Source organism: Pholcus phalangioides, unplaced genomic scaffold, assembly GCF_987345545.1.
Source record: "Pholcus phalangioides strain wild (caught in Gottingen) unplaced genomic scaffold, Ppha-v1.0 ptg000039l_1, whole genome shotgun sequence".
Taxonomy (NCBI): Eukaryota; Metazoa; Arthropoda; class Arachnida; order Araneae; family Pholcidae; genus Pholcus; species Pholcus phalangioides.
In genome coordinates this window covers 16,840,738-16,863,324 of record NW_028301625.1, presented here as the reverse complement: position 1 = coordinate 16,863,324, position 22,587 = coordinate 16,840,738, and the positions used below count along the sequence as shown (strand labels likewise).

The 22,587-nt window shown below is 34.4% G+C and overlaps 1 protein-coding gene across 1 annotated transcript in view; it reads right to left on the bottom strand.

Annotated features, from left to right (window-relative positions):
* Nucleotides 1-22,587, bottom strand: part of Rme-8 (receptor mediated endocytosis 8) — a 328,909-nt gene that overhangs the window by 179,910 nt on the left and 126,412 nt on the right. The window contains exons 24-26 of the mRNA XM_089253740.1: nucleotides 8,732-8,794; nucleotides 6,132-6,233; nucleotides 1,661-1,765 (exon numbers count right to left, since the gene is read on the bottom strand). Coding sequence (XP_089109866.1) covers nucleotides 1,661-1,765; nucleotides 6,132-6,233; nucleotides 8,732-8,794 — 270 coding nt within the window. The remainder of the gene's footprint in view (nucleotides 1-1,660; nucleotides 1,766-6,131; nucleotides 6,234-8,731; nucleotides 8,795-22,587) is intronic.

Below are 22,587 nucleotides of genomic sequence, written 5' to 3'. Positions count from 1 at the left end.
TAGATATTTTCATATTTTTGTTCATATTTAAATGAGTACAATTGGTGGCAATTTTTGCAAAACTTTTTTTAGGATGACATTGTTGGACTCTTTCCTTATCAAATTTGCCATTCGTGTTTCAAGGGGTTGTATAGTTATTAAAATAAAAAAGTAACTTTTTATGCCCTGTGTGCCCCAAAACCCAATTAGAAAGTTGCTGCCCTGTCTTCTTAGATGCCAATCAAAAAAAATCTATTTCTAAATGAAATATTCACTGAGATATTAAAATAAAAATAAAAAGGGAAATTCGGGAAAAAAACAGTGTTAAATAAAGTAAAACAGTTTTTCCAACTTCTCTTCACCTACAGCACAGAAAATTAAAATTGACAGATCTTAGATTTTCAATTAGTGATCACATTGATTCCATGTGAATCAGCATCGGTAGTCAGAAAATTGATAAATTTGACCCTGAACCTAATAGGATGCCTTAACAAGGGAGGGGGGATAATAAGAAAAAATTCTTACAATGGGCCATAGAAGAAATGTAATTGGGAATCTCTGCTGGTTTTCATCTTATCAACAGCAATGATAGGGCAGATTCAGATGATCGGAATTAAAAATTTGTGTATTCTGTTTTTTTAAGATGATTTACACAAATAACTAATACATGAAGCTATTTTGTGCATTCTAATGAGAAATGATTTTTACAATGAAATAAGTAAATCCAGTAATAATATTTGGTGATATTTTTCAGGCATGTATATTTTTGGAGATCTGTCCAACTCTGCTTGCGTGTACTAGAGCAGGGATCCTCAACCTGTGCTCTGAAAAGCACTTAAAGCTATGTATGCTCTTCCCAGAAGTTTCATGGCCACTCGAGGTCAATAAAATAAATCAGTATATCTGATAAATAAATAAAAGGGCCTATGGAACTCTGCCATAGAAATCATACAGTAAAAAGGACTCGGCGATTAAAAAACATGTTGAGAATTGCTGGGCTAGAGAATGCTTTGGAAAGCTTTTCAACATCAATACTCTCAATAAAATACAGTACCAGCCAATAATCTGGAATAGGTTCTTGAAGAGTTAGACGAGCTAATTTCCAGAGAGATAAAATGATGCAAAAAATCATATATCAAGTGTAGCAAAATTAAAATCAGTTTTTTGTTGAAATGATTTACTTTTGTTAGTTACACTTCTATAATTTGCATCCATTCAAAATATTTCAGTTTAATCAAAATTTATTGAGCTAATGAAATTTAGCTCAGATACAAAAAATAAAAATGAAGGATTAAAAGTGGTTTAATAATGCAAACTCAAAATTAATTTTTTAAAAATGCATGTAATATTGAGACATTAAGGTTAGAACTAAACTGTGTCATACATCAACATTTATGTTCTAAACCATAATTTCCCAAACTTTTTTGTTCCATTGCCTTCTGCAGAATTTTTTCTCTCTCTCATCATCATCCTCTCTCTAATTCAAGTGAACCCATAGGATTCTATGTTATACCTGTATAACATATATGGAATGGACCGAGAGGCGATAGAAGCTATCGCCTCTCGGTCCATTCCATCACCCCTCAGGGGGCAATACTGCCCACTTTAGGAAATAATGTACTAATTTATCATTTGATATTTGAAAGCCACAAATGAAAAAATAAAATGAAAATTATTTTACCTCATTGAAACTGTATGGGCCATTTCGCTCCTTTCCCTCATTTTGGTAGTACCATTCTTTTTCTGTTTCTTCCATCATATGAGGGGCTGCTTCAATGACATTAGTCTGAAATATAGTGTTTTAATAAAGTGTACATTGTCTTATAAAAATCCGAAATGTGTTAGCTCAAAGTTTCTAAATTCAAATAAATATTAAAATTTTCAAAAATTTGATTGAAAAGTTTGAACAAAAAAAAAACAAGCTTGAAAAATTAAGTTTCATTAGGTAAAAATTATGATACAGTACTCTCTCACTAATTCAGCACATATCAGGGCAGGGTGTGCCGCTTACTAGAAGTTCATTGAAAAAAAACCCATTTAAATAATAAACTTACGTGCACAAACATGCAGTGACATATTTGCCTCTTCTATGGCTTGAAGAATCCCGCCCAAAAATGCTGGATTACTGGACGGGCCGGATTGGGGCCTGGCCAGATTAAAGTACAAAATAATTATAAATTTCTTCTTTTCTTTTATTGACCTCAGTTATCAACTGCCTAAAGCAGGAGTGGCGAACTTTTTCCCCTATTTATGTAACTAAAGACGTTTTTTTTGTGTGTGCCACTCTTAAAAATTCGATCAGAAGAACATAGATCTGCTTTTATGTGACAGTCACTCCCCCTCCTACAATGTTTCTGCTGTCATTTCTTAATAAATTTATTATTTTGTGACCTTTTTGAATTTTTTTAGCAAATTTGGTTCCCAAAATCTCAATCCCATGCGTACATTTATTAAAGCTCATCCAGCATATATTGTGATGGGCATAGGCACCAGAACCTCGAGGCTCAAGGTGCTGGACCTCCCCCCACAAAATAATTAATGGATATACAATGCAATCCATGTGAATGCTCTTGAATCTTCAACATATTTGTACAGCAACTCCCCTCCCACCGTACTCTAAGCTTTTTTTACTCCTCTGGTTGGGTGTTTTCAAACATAAATCAAAACTGATACACATTGAATAAACGTTACCTCAAGAGCTGTCTTAATGCAAAGACGGGGGGGGGGGGGGATTTCAAGTGCATAGGGGACTTCATGAGGTGGTGATTTTTGAAAGTAAGTATGGTTATTGGTTGGCATTATCCATAGAGCGACACATTGGGACCCCAAATATCTTTTTAACCAGAAGCCTATAACAGGGGTGCAAGTGCCCCTCATTCTGCCCATTTTGGGAAATAATATGGAGCAGCAAACTTTCATTTTTGGAGCAGAAATTTTGAAAATGGAGCAGAAGTAACTATACCTGCAATATAAGGAGTAATTTACCTGTGAAATGCTAAAAGCATTGGATGGACAGAATTTTCACTGTTCAAACATACTTTTGTTAACACTGAACTCTCTTTCACTGTCTGCATTACCATGTGCAAAAGATAAAAGAGCCTCCATCAAAACTGGCAAAATTTTGAACTTCTAGCTGCTTTCAAGGTTACAAAGTTTGAACATGTCTGCCGAATATCTATCTATTCTCTGAACCGATTTCACTTCTTGTAATTCTTTGCATTAAAGTGCAACCCATTCATCACCCATAATTGATAGTCCTGTTGGTAATACAATGTTGAGCAACATCCCAGCAATACGTGAAGGAGTAATGTACCATCCCAGCAATGCACGAGAGGGAATGCGAAAAACAAGAGAGGGTGCAAACATATCATTCTCTCCAACATGTTTTGGAAAGGTAGGACATCTATATATAATAGGTATCTCACAGAAGTTATGTAAAATGAGCACGCACACACACACACTCCTAGTACAAATTCCTTCCTTTGACTATTTGTTAAGAGCATGCCCCCCCCCAACACAGGGGGCGGACCATACGGCCATATTGGGCACCGCTCTAGGAGGGGTGCCAAATGGAGTTGAAAGGGTGAAAAAAAGCTTTGTTGACCAAAAAAAATGTGGTCAGTAACACCAAAAATGGGTTCTGCATGGGTAGAGATTATTTCCTCTAGCCGGCCCTGTTTGCCAAATCCAGATTTTTGCGATGTGAAATTGTCGCGATTGGCAACCGCTGACGATAACCACCCGACCAGATAGTGGCTAAACGACAAAACTATGGATATTTTACAGATCTCGTTTTTTCTCCAACAATCTCCGCAAAATTTCGGTAATTTAAACAAGTACACCAATCCCCTTTGTCGATTCTTGGCAAAGGTGCATGTGCAATCTTGTGGGGAAAAAAGCGAATTTAGGGCGTAGATAATTGCTGTCTTTGAACGCAGGTTGGTAGCGGCAAAATTATCGTTATTTTCAGTATATAACCCGCAGGAGAAAAAAACGCTCTCCGAAATCAGAAAATTCAGCATATTCATTCAGGGACTTTGATAAACCGCGGGTTATACCGATAACAGTACAGGACCGTTATTGGACTACTTCAAGTTCACCAAAAAGAAACAGACCTTCAAGTGGGAAATAGTTCATCAGGAGGCATTAAAGAACTGAAGAGGGTCTTGACGTGCGCTCCAGTTTTGACCACTAGAAAGATGAATTGTCCTTTGAAAATTTATACAGATGTGTCCGGCATTGGCGCCGTACTACAACAGGTCGAATTCGATGGCGAGAAACCGTTAGTATAAGCTAGCCGCACCTTAAACACAGCTGAGAAGAACTATTCGGTTACTGAACAAGAAGGGCTTGTTGTGGTTTGGGCGTGCAATAAATTCCGAGCATGGTTTTCTGGTGATCCTATAACCATTGTAACCGACCATAAAGCAGTCTCCTGGTTTTTCGATACCAAACAATTAAAAGGAAGACTTGGTAGATGGGCCTGAACCCTTCAAGAGTACCCCCTGAGGTTCGAATACAGACAGGGTTCTGCTATGCGGGATCCTGATGCATTATCTAGAAACCCTATTGGTATATACAATGAAAAAGATTTTGAAGAAAATATTGATAACAAATTATATTTATTTTCCCTGTTAGATTTGTCTGAGTTAGTAGAGAAACAACTATTAGAGTACACAGACATAATCCAGTATTTCTTGGAAAAAAGTTTGGGAAGTCAAAATTACAATGATAAGATAGACAAAATGTATTTGTTCAAAAATGGAAAATTGTTTTTTCGTCATAAAGAGAGACCACTCTTGGTAATTCCTCCTTCATGTAGAGCTAAGTTTCTTTCTGAGATGTATAGTCACCCTTTTTCTGGTCATATGGGGGTTGGGAAGACCTGTCAGCGCTGTGTCCAATGCGCCTATTGGCCAGGTATGAGAAAGAATATCAAAAAATTTGTTTTATCATGTAAAATTTGTCAAACATGTAAATATGATAACAAGAAACAATGGGGACACATGGTTTCCACTACAGCCCACAGTCCCAGAGAAATAGTCAGGCTGGACAGCATGGGACCTCTTCCAATTTCTTCAAGCACATAAAAATTGGGACAAAAACTTATCGTTTTTCGGCCTGGCCATACATTCAGTCCCGTCAAAAACTACCCGACAGTCACCGGCAAAATTATTTCTTGGGAGGGAGTTGGTTCTACCCATGGCCCCCACAAGGGGGAGGCTGAAAGGGCTGCAGCTCTGGAGTCAGGGAGGATTTTCATCATTTTTTTGTTTTTTCACGCCTTAAATTCACTATAAAGGAACTCATGAAAAGTCTGGTCTGGGGGCCCGCCAAACGTCCCATCCTAGGGGCCCCGCTCCAGGATGTGGGGGCCATAGTTCTACTGTTTGATTGGGAGATATATCTTCCCGTCTGGGAGAGAGAGAGTCAGTTTGCCAGAAAAGCTCCTAAAACAAGTAAAAGATTGAGTCAAGTGTGTAAGGGCCATGAAGAAAAATGCGAAATAGGGAAATTTCGCTCATGGACTGACCCAGTTGATGAAATTTTGGTATCCGAGGAGCCCAATCATAATGAAAATCAAGAGACCTCGACCAATCGGCAGTGACAATTTTGTAATGGGGATTTGAAGAAATTAATGTTATATTTAAAGTTTTATTTTTTAAGAAGATCCTTATATTTTCCAAGTTTTGAGTCTTCTTTATTTTTGTTTATGTTTCATCAAATTAAAATGTTCCAAAAAATAAATAAATAAATGTTTTCTTTACTTAAAAATGTTTATAAACTGTTATTTTTCCAAGGTTTCAGAGGCCTTCATTTTATTTAAAAATTCGAAAATGATCTTATTTTACAGAAATACTTTTTTCAAAGGGTTCCTAGTAAAGTTAATACCTAGAAAAAGTGATGCCACATAGTCACCACCTGAGGGACAAGGATTGTGTCACGTGAAAAAATTCTGTCTCTTCCTTGTCACCATAATTTTTGTTTTTAAAACCAGAAAACAAAAGCTGAGAGATGTGAGGCTACCTTCAGTAAAATCCCAAATATCAAGGAAAAACCTCAAAAAGTGACAGTCACCCCAGTTTACGTTAAGGCTTGAAAATTGCAACATGCAAAATTTAAATATCTCAAATGATAAGACCTATACTTACTTTTGTTGGAATTGTTGCCCTGTTTGTGTGAAGATGAGCTAAAGTCAAGAGCTCAACTAAAATCTTTATACCATTTGCATCAAGAAGTTCTTTGACATTTTTCTTTGTGAAAAAAGAAACCAGAAAAAATTACAAAAGATAAGTGAAAAAAATCTTCAGACCAATTAAAATACACACTAGAAGGACCAGGCTGGTCATTTTCACAGTCTTTTTTTTTTTTGCTCTAATTTCATAAGAAACCAATTTATTTAAAATGATGAAATTTCATGACTTTTTCTTAATGTTGTAACATTATGCTCTCCACCACTGATTATCCACCTATCAACAACTAAAAAAAATTGACAAATATTTTTGCATGCACAGCAAATATTTCATTAAATCATTACATCTAATATCTGCTTATATATATGTGCTTGCTTTGACTAACCGAAACTTTGACTAAAATAGAAAATACTAGTTTAGCCACACACAAAAAAATTTAATAATGTGAATCACCAAATTTTATCTGACAGCTAGTAGAAATGTGATCAATTGATGATTGTTTTAGTCTACCAATATTAGGTGGAAAACTGAAGCAGAACATTAATACCTTGGTAGGTATAATAAAAGATTGAAAAGAAGTTTCATGTAAAATTCAACAAGGACACCCCTTCTCTCAAATGCAACCTGTTTGACAATACAGTACATAAAGATGCTACACTGAGTGTTTTTCAGAATAAGAAAAATATTCTAAGTTCAATACATTCAAATGTTGAGATGTATGTTCTCAAAGTGAGAAAAAAATTCCTGAAACCACTGAGTTCTACAAGACAAAGTATCATGTTGATAATGTTTATCAGACAGCTCGAAAGCACTCTATGCAAGTATCATTACGCAAGTTGCCATTGCACATTTTCTACAACACTTGAGTTACTCTCAATAAATACTTGGTTGATTTTAAGAAGAAAAAACCTAAGAAATTTCCTTTCTGTTAAAATTAACTAAAAGATTACAGAACCTTATTTGAACAAAAATAATTTTTGCTGACATCAAAAACAAGCACTACTGTATTGGGAAAAGCATAAAGATTTCAGTTTGTTATGCAATAACAAAACAAGCACCACATTTTCAATGGATAAGAAATCCGTGAGCAGAATATACATTTCTAATGTAACAAAGGTACTGAAAAATTTAAAAAGTGAAATGCGCACACAAAATTGCAGTTATAATGTTTAGCAGATATATTTTATTGGTTATACATAGTGAAGTTTTTGGGTAGGTATTAAAAATAGAATGAAATTATGAAATTTTAATTTAAAAAAATTATATTTTTCATATTTTATGGTTCATCTACACACTCATATGCATTTTTAAACAAAGTAAAATTTACAAAAATCAAGAATATTTAGTGAAAATCAATCCCAGTCATTTTGACGGCATTGGTTCTTTCAGGTAGAATGAAACGTAGGTCCTTTTATTGTCAATATATTTTATTAGTTTACTCGTAACATGTTCAATAGCATATCAATAAGGATGGTTAGCCTCTTCTGGTGCAAATTCATTGTTGAATATTAGTTTTACATTCAATATATTATTCAAATATTATGCAGTTTTGGCATTTTAATATTAGGAATAGTTATCTATTATCTCTCTTGGGCTACTTTAACACTATTGATTTTCATTTTCTCTTAGTACTATATATTAAAGTATAAAATAATATTTTCCCTCTTACTATGTCATTGTTGTTTATATGCCAATATTAGTTGCCTTTAGAGGAGCATGTGAGGGTAATTTTTCATTCGGGTGTTTAGAATAGGTTGCAATGCTAGTGAAAAAAAAAAAAATTACCCGTGGAAAACAGATAGGGCTTCATTATGCTTTTATTAAATAATGTTTTATGTTTACAATTTGAGCTTCTTGTTCTTTAACCACTTGTATGATGGGTTTTAAATTTTTTTTAGTACAGAAAATGTCAGTTTTTTTTCATTTTTTCATTTCATTCATGTCTATGAATAGGATTAACAGACAATTATAGAAAAAAATCACACTTATATTTTAATTAAAAAATCATTAAAATTTTGATTCACTCACCTTTTTTTGAAAAATTATAATTTTTTTTCAAAAGCTCCGATTCGAATTTTTTCATGGAATATAAATAATATTGTTTTTAGATACATTATGTAAGTGAACTAGATTATGTACCTATGTAATTAAATTACAAGATATCATTATTACTGTTGCATGAAGCCATAGAGTTTGTCAGATTTAGTTAATTATTTACTTTTCGTTAGCGCCCTCTAGGGACAAAGATTATGATGCCCGTACTACATTCTGGTATAGTAATCTTAAGTCAATTTTAGGAAGAACCATGTCAGATACGGGCATGTTAGGCAAGTCGTTAAATGCCACTTTTTTCTTCATGGGCAAAAATTGAACTATTTTTTTCATTTCAGTTCTCTTTTCCTTATGGCTCATATTAAATATATACCAAGCACCAACAAAATACTTCCACCAGAACAAAAGCTACAGAGGCCCGAATAGTGAAGGTTTGATTATAACCATCCTGTATAAGCTAGAGTTTGTATACAGATCAAACAAGTAAAAAAAAAGATAAAACTTACTCTATTCAGGATGAGTTTACTCATAAAAATTATCAGTCTGTCACGTTCCAGCTTGTCGAAGCACTGTGTAAAAACCAAACATTTCTATTTAAATATTATTGATGGTGCACTATTTTCTTAAAATTCAGCATAAATCAATTCTGTTGAAAAATCATAATAAAAAATAAACTAAAATACATAAAATTTCTGATTTTTTAAAGAAAATAAATATTCAAAACATTTTTTATCTAAGATGATGTGAAAAAACAATGCAGGTTATATCACAAAAAAAAAAAAAAACTCGTATAATTTTTAAAATGATGGTGGCACAATTTGTTAGTAAGCTGGAAAAAAAACACCAATGAGAAGTATAGGTATCCATAAAATAATTTTCCCTGTGTTTGGAAGCATCTGCAGCTAAAACGAATGAACAGAATTAAACCGAATTTCACATACAGACAGTGGAAGGCATTGGAAGATGAATTCTATGGGAGAAAAGTATCAAAAGTCACTGATGAGGTAGATTTTAGAGCTGTTGGAACCAAAAACAAGTGAATAACTGCAATTAATGCATGCAAAATGAAATATGAAGACTGAAATATATATTTACCCATATCAAATTTATACTTAATAATAAATAAAATATTAGGTAAATTCAAATATTATAGAAACAATAACTCGATTTGGTTATGCAGACAGTTAATATCAAGTATGAATTCTATTAATTTTAATTTTTACTTTTGTTTATTTTTCCTCTCTTTTATATTAAATATTTGTCATTAAATAAACGTAAAAATGTTAGCATAAAATCTTATTTAATCCTATTTTGGTTGTCATCATTCACTCTTTAATTTAATACATAATATATCTACACCTGTTGAGATGATATACTAAATTCTTTTTATCTTTCAGGATGTCTACCAAATACCAAAAGCAAAATTTGGTGTCTTTTCTGTGACCTTTTCTCATTCGACAAAATGAACCATGCTGGATTGTTTTCTTATATAAGTAGTTTTTAAACTGTGAGTAGCATCAACCTAGGGTGTTTGGGTTAATAGAATTGGTGGTCTTAATGAAAGGGGGAATGAGAGTGAATTAACAAAATAAAACATTTGATAAGAAATCATTTTTTTAATCATTCAAAACTTTCAGCAGAGCATGATGATGTCAATGTATAAGCACGCATATATATATATATTTTGATCAACAGTACACATCTTTGATGCTTGGGGGGCAGCTGCAACCCCTTCATGTATCTCTGCCCATATGAAGACTGTCTCACAGCATAAACAGCAAGCAAATTTCTCTATAAGAGTCAAACCTTGTTAATGAGATAATAAAACAGACTGAGGAAATTATTTCACTTAGACCAAATTTATTGTTAATGGTAAAATTTTTAAAATTTACTTTTAACGAAACAAAATACACATTTTATGTAAAGCAGTAAAATGTGCTAAGCACATTTGATGACTTTCAACTTTGTTTATTTGCGATTTGTTTATTTTTGCAGCCCTACGGTCATTTTGTGCTCACAATGATTCATTCGGATGAGATCTAGTAAAGCCAATTACAAAATAGAATTAGAACCCAGTCCTCAGTGGAGTCAAAGCCAGGGGTGCTGTGGGTGCTTGAACATTCATAGTAATTTGTGACATGGGTCTCAGCACCACCAGAATTTATTCAGAAATTCAAATTTCCTTCATATAAAGCTCAAGATGAGCACTCACAAGTTTGAAACACTTCAGACACTCCTGCTAATCCAGTTATATAAGACATGTTAATCAATAAAATTCAATGCTTTCGAATATTTTTAAAATATTTCTCAAGTCAGCATCAATTTTGTTACTTCTGGGTAACCACGAAGCCAATCATTTAAAAAGTGCTTAGATAATATAAAGTTATATTTGGCACAAGTGTGTACACAAATAAAATTGTGATTCACATGGTCAAATGAAATAATAAACGCTCTTACCCTTCTGGTATTATATTCAACGCATTTAATTGGTTTTTAATTTTTTTTAATTTAAATAGTTCAGAATAAATCATACTCAGTGTAAACTGCACTCAAAGTTGTAACTGCCCTACTTTATATAAAATCACTTTTTGTAAATATCTTGGAATTCACGTTGATTCAAATTTGAAATGGAAAACCTATATTGCACATCTAACTAAGAAGCTTTATTTACTTTCTAGGTTTCATCGCATACAAAATCTCATTAACAATTATTTTCTATGTTCCATAGGCCTATACTTATGCTTGGTTTCAATCATCACTACTGCTGTCATAGCTACTAACCTACTGTGGCATTGTATTTGTACTACTTTGCAGTACATGCACTTTGTACACATTCCTATCAGAATTTCTAACAAATTAGTACAAGCAGGAATCTGAGCGTGGCCCTAACATATTTATGTTGTCAGAACTGTGCTTTCTTCATGTTCTTGCTGCTACCATCTGACTTCCAAATTTTGAAATAAAGACGGTATATGCTTGAATTTTTTCATGTTATGTCAGTATTGTGTTGTAGGTCTGCAGAGAGACTTTTTTTAAACAGGAGATGGGCTCCCATTACACTTCAAAGTTTAAAAACCGCAGAGAGAGAAAAACAGCTTCAGACAATTACCACTGTGAACCAACAGCGTTCAATCATCACTGCAATACAAAATAAATATTTGGGGGGATGCGACTTTAAAACCAGTCTACTTCCAATCATAAAAATCCAACAACAGTTTCTTACATTTTTGCGTAATTCAATTTCAGATAATGATTCCATTGCAAAACGTACCCTTGGTTGTAACTGGCCTACAAATTGGTTGGTCCTCTTCCTGAATTTATACAAAAAAATATTCATGTTCTGCAAAACATGAATGTCTTTCAGAGGACCCAATGAAATCTATGGAATTCGTTTACATAAAAAGGAAATATTCCATAAACATTTCTTCTATTCAGCACCTGAAATTTATAATACATCACCTCATGATTTTTCAACTAACACTTCATACTGTGTACTCAAAAGAGAATTGATCCAATATATATTTACCTCTTAAAATAATGAAGTTTATTTTCAAAAGTGAATTTTATTGCACATTTAGAGCTCAAATATTTCTTTCTTGGAGACTCTAACAATCATGTTTCTAAATGCACCATTTTATCATTTTATGTAACACCTTTGTTCCCACTAGCTGCTTTAGTTGCTGTCTGATTGCACATTGATTTTTTTTAAATTAAGTTTTTTTACATCCCCCTCCCCTGCAAAAGTATTTAGCAACAAAGGTTGTTTCTCAAACGGGAGGGGGGGGGATGCTCTTCTGCCTATGGAAATAATTTTTTTAATCAGGAGGGCAATCGTCCCTCTCCTGCATCCCCACCCATAACTTTAACTAACTCTGCGAGGTCGCCTAAGCCCCCAAAGGATCATGAATATTCAATACAATTCTCATCCCTGCATATGCCCTTGCGGGTCATATATATGGATGTCTGGCAACCCTAGAACCTCCCCATCAATGTTTTTGTCGTATCGGAGTTCCTTTGGCACCTTCGATAAAACTTCCTAACATGAACTCAATGGGAGTGCCTGTGCATGTTGACAGCGCGTTCTGCGAATGCAAAACTATTGAACACTGTATTAATCGATATTAAGCAGTGTGTACAACAGCAACGTTGCGTTGCAAAGTGCTGCGATGCATAATGACATTGGGATCGAAACAGAGCAAAAGAGCAGAATGTTGGATTGTTTTCCCTTTTTTTTTCTCTCCATGCACGTGCGGGAACCGGTTGTTCCGACGCTATACGCAAATCGGCGGCGGCGTGCTCTCACCCTCATGGGAGCACTGATATATAGACTGGTTTTTTCCTCTATATTTTAGATGTCTGTTTTTTCGGTATGTATGTATGTCGGGATTTGATTTGTTTCTCCCTTTTTCTGATTGCCGGCCGTATTTTTTGATGAATGAAAATTATCTTGTTTTTTTTTTGCAACTTTTATGGAATAAAAGTTAGAGTTCAAAATGAACTTCGATCGTTGTTTTTCTTTCTTCAACTCAGTCGACACGTTCTGCCCCCAACAAGGGTTATGGGCCCAGTGCCCGTTTTCGACTGAGTTGTTGAAATTAGAGACCTAAAAAATTTTGAAAATGACATCGGATGGTAGCATCTTTGCTTATTCGAAGTTGAATAAGGACAATTATCGTCATTGGCAATTCAACACAAAGTTGTTGCTGATGAACCAAGGACTGTTTGGTTTTGTGGATGGTTCTGAATCCGAGCCTTCATCGGAAGCTACACGGAAAGAAATATCGCAATTCAACGTAACCAGGGATAAAGTGTTCTCTGTCATATGCCTGAGCATAGCGGATGAGCTGAAAAACCTCTTATTAGAAACCACAGATCCTAGAAAGGTTTGGAAAGATATAGAGCAAGCCTATGAACCGAAAACTCGAGCAAGAGTGGCAGCACTTCAAAGCGAATTCATGGGTATAAAATTCATGCCGTCTGAAACGATGTCTATGTACGTCGGCAGAATTTTCAGAGCTGTCAACGATATGGAACTAGCCGGACGAAAGGTGCCCGATGATGAAGTGCTGTTTCAACTTCTAGCCCATCTACCACAGGCGTATGACAATGTGGTAATGCAATTGTATCAAATTCCAGATGGAGAGTTTACATCAGCGAAAGTACGAGAAGTGCTTTTGTCGGAGTACGATAGAGTTCAACATCGGGAAGATGAGATGACCTCTGAAGATACAGTGTTTGGTTCGAAGGAATGTCGAAAATCATCCAAGAATCAAGAACTCGAGAGAGTGCTACAAATGTGGAGTGATCAGACATATCGCGAGAAACTGTAAAGAATGGAAAACTGTGATCAGCAGGAAAATGAAAAAAAAAAAATCTTCCGTGTGTGGACAATAGTGAAAGTGGTGCCTTATACGCGTCTGCGATGATATCAACATCAAAAGATGTGCAGTGGCTAATTGATACAGCCGCGATCAAACATTTTTGCAATGACAGAACCTTTTTCTCAACTTTTCGAGAGATCATGGATGGCGAAGCCATCATTGCAGAAGGAACGACAAAGATTCTTGGATCCGGCGATGTTAAAATTAAGATACGTGGGACAAAAGGTAATGTAGAACTTTTATTGCAAAATGTTTTGTATGCTCCAGGTATGTGCCGGAATTTAATTAGCAGGAGACTAATAGATATTGCGGGTTGCAGAGCTCGCCTAGGTGATCGAAAAATTGATGTTTTCAAATCAAATGGAAAATTATTTTTCAGTGCCCCTTTATCTGGAAAGCTTTATGTCGTTAATACAGAGGTAATTAACACGAATACTAAACATGAAGCTCATTTGCTTGATAGAAACAACATGATGTTATGGCACGCCAGATTTGGACATTTAAATGCTAAAGCATTAGGTAAATTTTCAAAAAGTCGCTTAGTATACGGACTTGATAAACTACGCGGGAGAATTAAAAATTGTGATACATGTATGATGTCTAAAGCAAAATGCTCATCATTTAAAGGAGTCGATGAAGTCCAAACCACCGATATATTAGAATTATGTCACATGGACTTACGGGGACCGGCGCCCATATTATCAAAAGGAGGAGCCGCGTATTTCTATACTATAATTGAGGACTTTTCACGATATGCATTTGTATATATCCTGAAACACAAAAATGAAGTTTTTAACTGTTTCAAATCCTATCAAGCCAAAATCGGACGGCAAACGGGGAAAAAAATCAAACAGATTAGATCCGATAATGGGTTAGAGTTTTGTGCTAAATATTTTGAGTCATATTTGAGAGAGAATGGAATAAAAAGCGAAAGAACTAATATCTACTCTCCAGAAATGAACGGTATCGCGGAACGATATAATCTAACCCTCATGGAAGGAGTCCGGTCCTTGTTGCTTCAAGGAAAATTATCAAAAGACATGTGGGCTGAACTAGTAAATACACAGAACTGTTTACGAAATAGATTCCCGCATAAAATTTTGAAAGGGAAAGCACCCTTGAACGTTTTCAGTTGCAGAAAATTTTCCGTCAGACATTTGAAAGTCATAGGAAGTTTGGCTTACGTCTTCATTCCTAAAAGGTATGGCAACAAGCTAGATAGCAAAGCGGAAAAGGGAGTGTTGGTTGGCTATGCAATAAAAACAAAAGGATATAGAGTTTGGATTTTGAAAACGCACAAGGTTATTGAGACAAAGCATGTAAAATTCAATGAATTTACTATGGGTACAGAAATTCAAAGAGTCTCAAAAATGTCATGAAAATCCTTTGATTAACTTCCATAATAATTCAGAAGTAGAAATGGGAGATTCTGAAAAGGACACAGAAAATCGGAAAATGCAATATGACGAGAACGTGAAATGGAAAAGGGTTGTAAAAACAAGAAAAAAAGGTGATACAGCGGGCAGGAAAGATGTCTATTACTATCCTGAAGAAAATATCCGACTCAGAAGTAAAAACAATGTACAAAAATATTGTGAACGAAAAGGGATCAGCATAAACTTAGACAATTTTGATTTCAGAGGGGACACAAAGCGAGAAAATGACGTTTATGATGACAGATCGAATGAATCGGATACGAACATCGAGGCTCACTGCATCAACATAAAAATCCCTAATTCCTACTTTGAAGCAAGAAATTCTTCACAGAAGGACCATTGGCAAATATGATGAAAGATGAGATTGAAGCACTAAAATCGCGGGATGTATACGATCTAGTCCCAAAACCTGACGATCGAAAAATTTTTGGAAACAAATGGGTGTGCACAATCAAAAAGGACGAATTCGGTAACATAAAACGTTATAAAGCTCGACTAGTGGCACAAGGTTTTCGACAAGTCGAAGGTGTCGATTATTTCGATGTTTATTCGTTTATTCACCAGTAGTGAATTTCACATTAGTTAGATTATTCATGGTCATTTCAATTATTTTGAAGGGCTGGATTCATCGACATTTAGACATAAAAAATGCATATTTGTATGGTAAACTCGACAATGTTGTGTATATGAATCAACCACAGGGTTTTGAAGATCATGTTTTGAAACTGAAAAGGGCATTATACGGTCTACATCAGGCCGGAAGACAATGGTTTTTTGAGTTGGACAAAACATTTTTAGAACTAGGTTTTGAAAAATTGTTAAATGGAAATTGTATATATGTATATAATTGGAATGTTATTATATTAGTATATGTTGATGACATGGCGGTATTTGCCAAAAATGAGGAAAATATGAATATTGTAGTAAGTTTGTTAGAATCAAAGCTTGAAATGAAAAATTTGGGTTCAATTTCATGTTTTTAGGCGTACAATTCGAAAATGTGGGAAATAAGTTAATTATGCATCAAAAAGGTTATATTGAGAGAATGCAACGAATTTACAAAAATATTCTCTACCAAACGTAAATCTAATATTCCATTAATACAGGTATTAAAATTCAGGAGTGTCAAGAAAGTGATTCCGTAATCACTGATGTTCCATAACGGAATTTAATCGGGAGCTTTTTTTTTTTTTAGCAAACAGGACGAGACTGATATAATGATCCAGTTACTCTATTATCACAATACTGTGAAAAACCATCTGTTATTCATTGGAAATTATTATGTCAAGTGTTTAATTACGTTGTTGATACAGCTCATTATTGTATCAATTCAAATCATAGTAAGAATATGGACTTGATTGCATATTCAGATGCAAGTTGGGCGTCTGATAGAGATGATCGTCGTTCCATGAACGGATATGTTATTTTGCTAGGGGGTATTTTGATTTCGTGGAAATCGTCGAAACAAAAATCTGTAGCGATTTCAACTATGGAAGTGGAGTTTGTAGCATTATCGGAGACAAAGAGGTTATTTGGTTGAACCGAATTTCGAAAACATAAGTATTCATTATTAATGGACCATCTATATAAATCGAACATGATTTTTATTTACAAAAATATCAGATATAAATTGAGAGATTCAAACATTTCCGGTTTTTTAACGTGTATAGATGAGAGTTCAAAGTATTTTTTGAAATAAATTCGGAAACTTCAGGTTAATTATAAACATTTGACAGAATTTTGAAATTTCACATTTTTGGGCATTTTTTCCTCTTTTCGATTAAATTTGGCTAAATTTCAATTTTGAAGTGAATTGAAAATTATTTTGTGTGTTTCTACCACTTAATATATCAATCCAAGTAAATAAATTTGTTTTTTTGTACTGTTAAACATTAAAGAGCTATGCGCGTTCAAAAAGGCATATTCCATTTATGGAACATTGGTCTTTTAAGAGAGCGGGATTCTAGGGATATCTAATGTGTAGTGCGCTGCTTTGATTTTCTCGTTCAAACCCCAGGGTGTTGTCATCATTGGACATGTGTATAGGGGCTAATTCTGGGCAATATGACACAGAAGAATGGGTTTTCTGGGGTGGATTGCTTATATTGGGCAAGTACTTTTTTATTCTTGCATTCTTAGAAATGTATGTTTTAGCGAACTGCAGACTAATCAAACCGAGTTCGACAATCTTAGATAGTCTTGTTGTGTTCAGCTGAGTGTAACCATATAAAAAAGATATCTAACATTAGAACAAGCCGTAAAATATTTAGAAACTCTTTCAGATTCCGAATTAAAGAAAGTAGATATATACCAATTATGTGCTAATGAAAATGGGAACATCACGGATGAAGATGATATTGTTGAAAATGATCTAGTATTGACAGAGACTAGATCTGTAGATCTAGATCAACTGGTGTATATGAAATGCTAGATAATTTTGTAACAACAAGGATGATATGTTAGAAAACTCTTGAAAGGTGTTCTTCAAAAAATGTAGGACAGAAAAAAAGAGCAAAACGTAAGTGCAACACTCAAGTTTCAAGAAAAAGCAAGACAGTTTTGAGCAAATCGAAAAGAAACTATTGCATGGGATAAAAAAAATTCTTTCTAGAATCTGATCAAAACATCGGCTCTAAATTCCTTTGGAAAAGATTTGGCATATGACTGTAGGTGTCGCTGTGTGAATGTTTTATGTTACGTTTTATGTTGTAACGTCATCGCACCTTGTGTTATGTCGATGTGACGTCACCGCTAGTGTTGTATAAAATACGATTGACGACTCGCTCTTCACTCTTTTCCAGTATTTAACTTTTTACATTATGTATCCCCGTTATCCGTTTTAAGTTATATAAGTTTTTAACATGTTAACCAGTTCTGAAGTTATGTTTTTAATAAATTAATTATTTGATTATCAAGATCTTGAGTAGTGACAATTCATGGAGTCAAATGAGTAAATTAAATAATTGTTATCACCATGCGGTTCTAAATAAGTTTCTTGAGGCCACATTCATGGTGGTACATGACCATCATAGCACATTGGATTATTCATTCAGAGTTGTGAGAAGCGTATCTTATTTCGCATTTGGAATTCTGAAGAGAAGTAACAATGAACCTACAAACGAAGGAGGGGTTAATCAGTCGTCAACTGAAAAAAAGATGTCAGGTCATTTGATGGCCTGTGTATTGTGTCTATGATGCAAGGACAGCGTGCGGTTTGCCAAAAAATACTATGTATAAATGCTATCAATGTGACAAACGGGCCCATCAAATATATATGTTTTCCTTCTTTTATCACGGACATTAGAAAAAATTTGAATTTTCTGCATTTATTTTTATGTTAGAAAAACCAGTATGTGTTACAAATTTGAATTTTTAGTAGAAAATAGAAATTTTCATGCGATAACTGTACTTCAGAAACAAATAATCGTGAGAATATAGACGATACCGATTTCCACTTTCACCTCTTCTCAAGTGCCAATGTTCCAAAATGGAACATTGTGAAAACAAAGAAAAAATTTTTTCCTTCAAATTCAAAAGGTGATCTATGTATAGGAATGCAAAAGGACACTGAATTCCAAATTTTGATCAATAAGTGACTTTGTTCATAGTTCGGCCTTTAAACGGTTAATGTGATCAAAAACACAGATATTAACGCAGTGATTTGAAATCAATTATTGCCCAATGCATGTTAATAACATATATGTATAGTGAAATACACATCTAACATATAAAAGAGCATTTGCTGAAGAAAAATTTAAAAAATCATACAGGACTGCTGGAAGGACTTTACTGTCGCTTGGGGCTACACAGTGCATGTAATATATGTGTGTATTTTGTGTCGTCTTTGTGTAATTTATGTTTGTATTTGCATATTACATTTTGTATTAGTATCTTGTAATTTGTTGTTTGTTTAATAAATAAAAAAATAACCTAAAAAAGATATCAAGGTATTGCATCACAAACTATCTTATCTACTAAGATGATGGTATTTACCCTAAAGAAATATATACCGGTTACCAAGAATGGCACCACTAAACCATGCATGCACCTCGTCCTTACTCATCGGCAGAACCTCTAATGAATTAGTAAATATTGGAATGTACATGTACTTATTGTGAACCTAATGTGGTTTGTTTCTGTGTGATACTTGTTATATGTAGTGCTGCTATCTGTTATCTATTTTTCTAACTATGAGTGAAGCGTGATGATTGAATAATTGTATGGTTGTATGCCTGTTGCGCTCTGGGGCAAGACTTTTTAATGGGAGTTTGGCTCGCATTTGTGCCTCAAAGTTGGGAAAATTTCAGCCACCATCACTATGGGGACTGTGATGTTTGAACCCGGGTCCTCAAGATGCAAATCAGTAAATATACCCTATAACACAAAGAACACTTGAAAAAATAAAACTATTCTGCTTGCTACACCACGCTGCAAAAGCCAAAAAAAAAAAAAAAAAATTATTAAAAAGAGGGGGGAAACAGCACAATAGTCAAAAGTCAAAAACACAGAACACTATTTTCCCAAATAGTAAGAGCAAATAGGCAGCCCGTAGATTATCAACTACAAGCAAATCAATTGAAAAACCTGAAAGAGTTTATATAAAAGTGAAAGAAAGAATAAAAAAATTAAATCAATCTGAAACATGCAAATGAAAATGAAAAAGAAAGAAATGATAAACACTTATCTCAAAAATCAAAGATGGTTGCCCTTTGCAGGAACAAAGAAATTCTACAAAATAAAATCCACTGGCAAATACTATGTAACACTAAAATTTAAACACTGATCAACAAATACAATAAGAACACAGAAGTATTAAATCTAAAAAAGCAAACACTAAATTGATGTAAGCACAAAAAAAAAATCGAGAACCAAACACAAGAAGAAAGAAAACACCACAAACCGGCACATTTATGCTGTTACTGCATCGTCTGGTACTGCTTTTTATCCTCTGCCAGTTCCAACTCCCAGCAATCCAGTTTCCCCGAATTTTTTTAATTATAGCTCTCAGTGCTACAGCACCAATTGACCTTTATGCAGCTTAGGAAGCCTACTAAATCCTCTAAAAGCTGCCACTGAATTAAACTGTCTAGTGTAGAACAGCTTGGCAAGTAATGCACATTGATGTGAGGTAGGATGCATATTAAGAACAAATCAACGGTCAATCGAAGAACTGCCACCTGACTAAACTTTCACTCTTCCCCTTTTAAAAGGAATGAGTGGCCCAGTTGCCTCATATACAATAGACAATTTGCACAATTTATCTTGATATGCAAACTTCCTACTGTGTATGCAACAAAAATGCCAAAATCTCCCCTATAAACATATTTTTGTACTTTTTTTTGTGAAATTCTCTCCTCATGCCTACCACAATGTGTAAATTAAATCTGATTTTATTTCGTTCATTAGTTTTAGCTGCAGATGCCTCCAAACGGGGAAAGTTATTTCATAGCCACCTGGACATATGATGTACATTGCATGCATAGTAGAATGCACATAATACTGTGATTACTAGGGATAGGATTTTTATGCCTTAAAACTTCTAAAAAATGCTCTATGAAAAATACATTTATGCCCTTAAAAAACTGTAAATATACCCTATAACACAAAAAATATGCACTAAGATTTTTTCATTTCTATCTCAGATAACATGTATCAAAATAATATGATGAGAAATGTTGATCAGTCCAAACTATTTTGAACCATTACTTATTACAAGAACAAAGATTCATAGTTTCACTAACCACTACGAGAATCAATAACTTTGCTCTCAATTTTTTTTCATACAGTCAATGTACCAAACAGAAATTTTGGTACATTAGTTTTTTTTAATGTAAAAAAGAAAAAAAACAATTGTTTCACTTCCTCTAGTCATTGAACACTTGGTTTATGTTTTTCAGCGTTAATGTGCTGCAGATCTGTGGATTTCTTTCCTGCAGCAACTTTAGTATTGCACAGTTTGAAAAATAGTATTGTTTCATCTGTACAGAAAACTTTCTCACCATATTCAGAAAGAAATGAATTTCTTCAGTTTCTGTGAAGTCCTTTGCTTCACTTCAGGCCAGGGCCGTAACTAGGCTGGGGCAACTGGCGCACTGCCCCAGGTCCCCCCACCCCCAAGTCAAATAGGGAGCCCCAAAAAAATTTACTCTTATAAGGGGACGTCGCGTTGAAGGTGCGTCTCTTTTCCGTGAGGTGGCGGAATATCCCCAAGCTCTTGATATTGGAGGGGGTGTCCAATTTATACACGAAACTATGGAACTTAACGAAGAAGCCTTTATTTTGAAGCACACTCAAAACAGACAACCGTACAGAACGGAAGCCACATTCCAACTCACGTTCTCTTCTCTTGGGAGATAGATTTTCTCTTCTCAACTTCTTTTAACAACGTATAAACAAACAAAGCATATTATGTGGTATAAGGCCACAGGGTTAGTAAAAATGTCCATACTGGAAAAATAGATTTGTTACACTCTTTTATTTACGTACTCCTTTCAAGAAGGGCCACAAGGAAAAGGCTGCCCCAGAGCCCCAAAAAGACACACTACAGCCGTGCTTTAGGCATGCTGAAAATTCAATTTCACAATACACAAATCATTCACAATCAATACAAAAATTATTTACGGTTACTATGTAACCTCCAAAGAATTTGAAAATACTGAGGTGATCTCATCAAGCCAAATTTTCCATTAGAATCAGTTTTTACCCCACTAATTCAGAATTAATGTGCTGCCATCTATAAGCAAAAATATCTAGGCTAGTATTTAGCTTTAGAAAAGCATTGCAAAAACACTTAAGAATTTCCCGGTGGACCAATTTTTCCCACAAGTTACCATCACCAATTCAGATGTTTAATCTATTTACACTCAAGCACCAGTGTTGTTCAGGGGCTAGTATTATGTTGTAAAAAGTCAATGTCATTGCTTGTTCATTGAAAAAACTGAATTTCAGGATTTTTTACCAATCAGCATCAACATTTCAGCTTTAGTGGATAAAACCCTAGCCCTAAATGATGCACAAACATTCATTATGCATGCGCATGATTTTCAAAAAAGTTGCTAAGATTATATTAGCGTGCATATTTCTGGTGTTTAGCAGAAGTTTGACCCCTTAATTTGACCCAGGCTAGAGACGGGGGAATTATGTTTTGGAGGCTTTTGTGAATAATGGGGAAGGGCAAGAAGACGACGACGAAAGAGCTCTCGTTAGAGGCGAGAACCGAAAAAAACCAGTCTGAAGCAGAATCGGGATAACAGGTAAATTTTAACTTATCAAAAAATATGAAACATGAAAAATATGCTTTAAAATTTTGAAAATATGCTCTATCATATAAAAATAGTGAAATATGCGAAAAAATATATGCAAAGACAGAAATCTGAGCCCTAGTGATTACTTTTCATTGAGCATCGAAAGTATCACATCCCATGTACTGCGTCATTACATGAATTCGCATGATAGCATATTCCAGAAAATGAGCTCTGTTTTTCAATCTGCTATTTCACAGATCTCCTTATTGTTTATTTTAATTAACACTTTTAAATTTGTTAA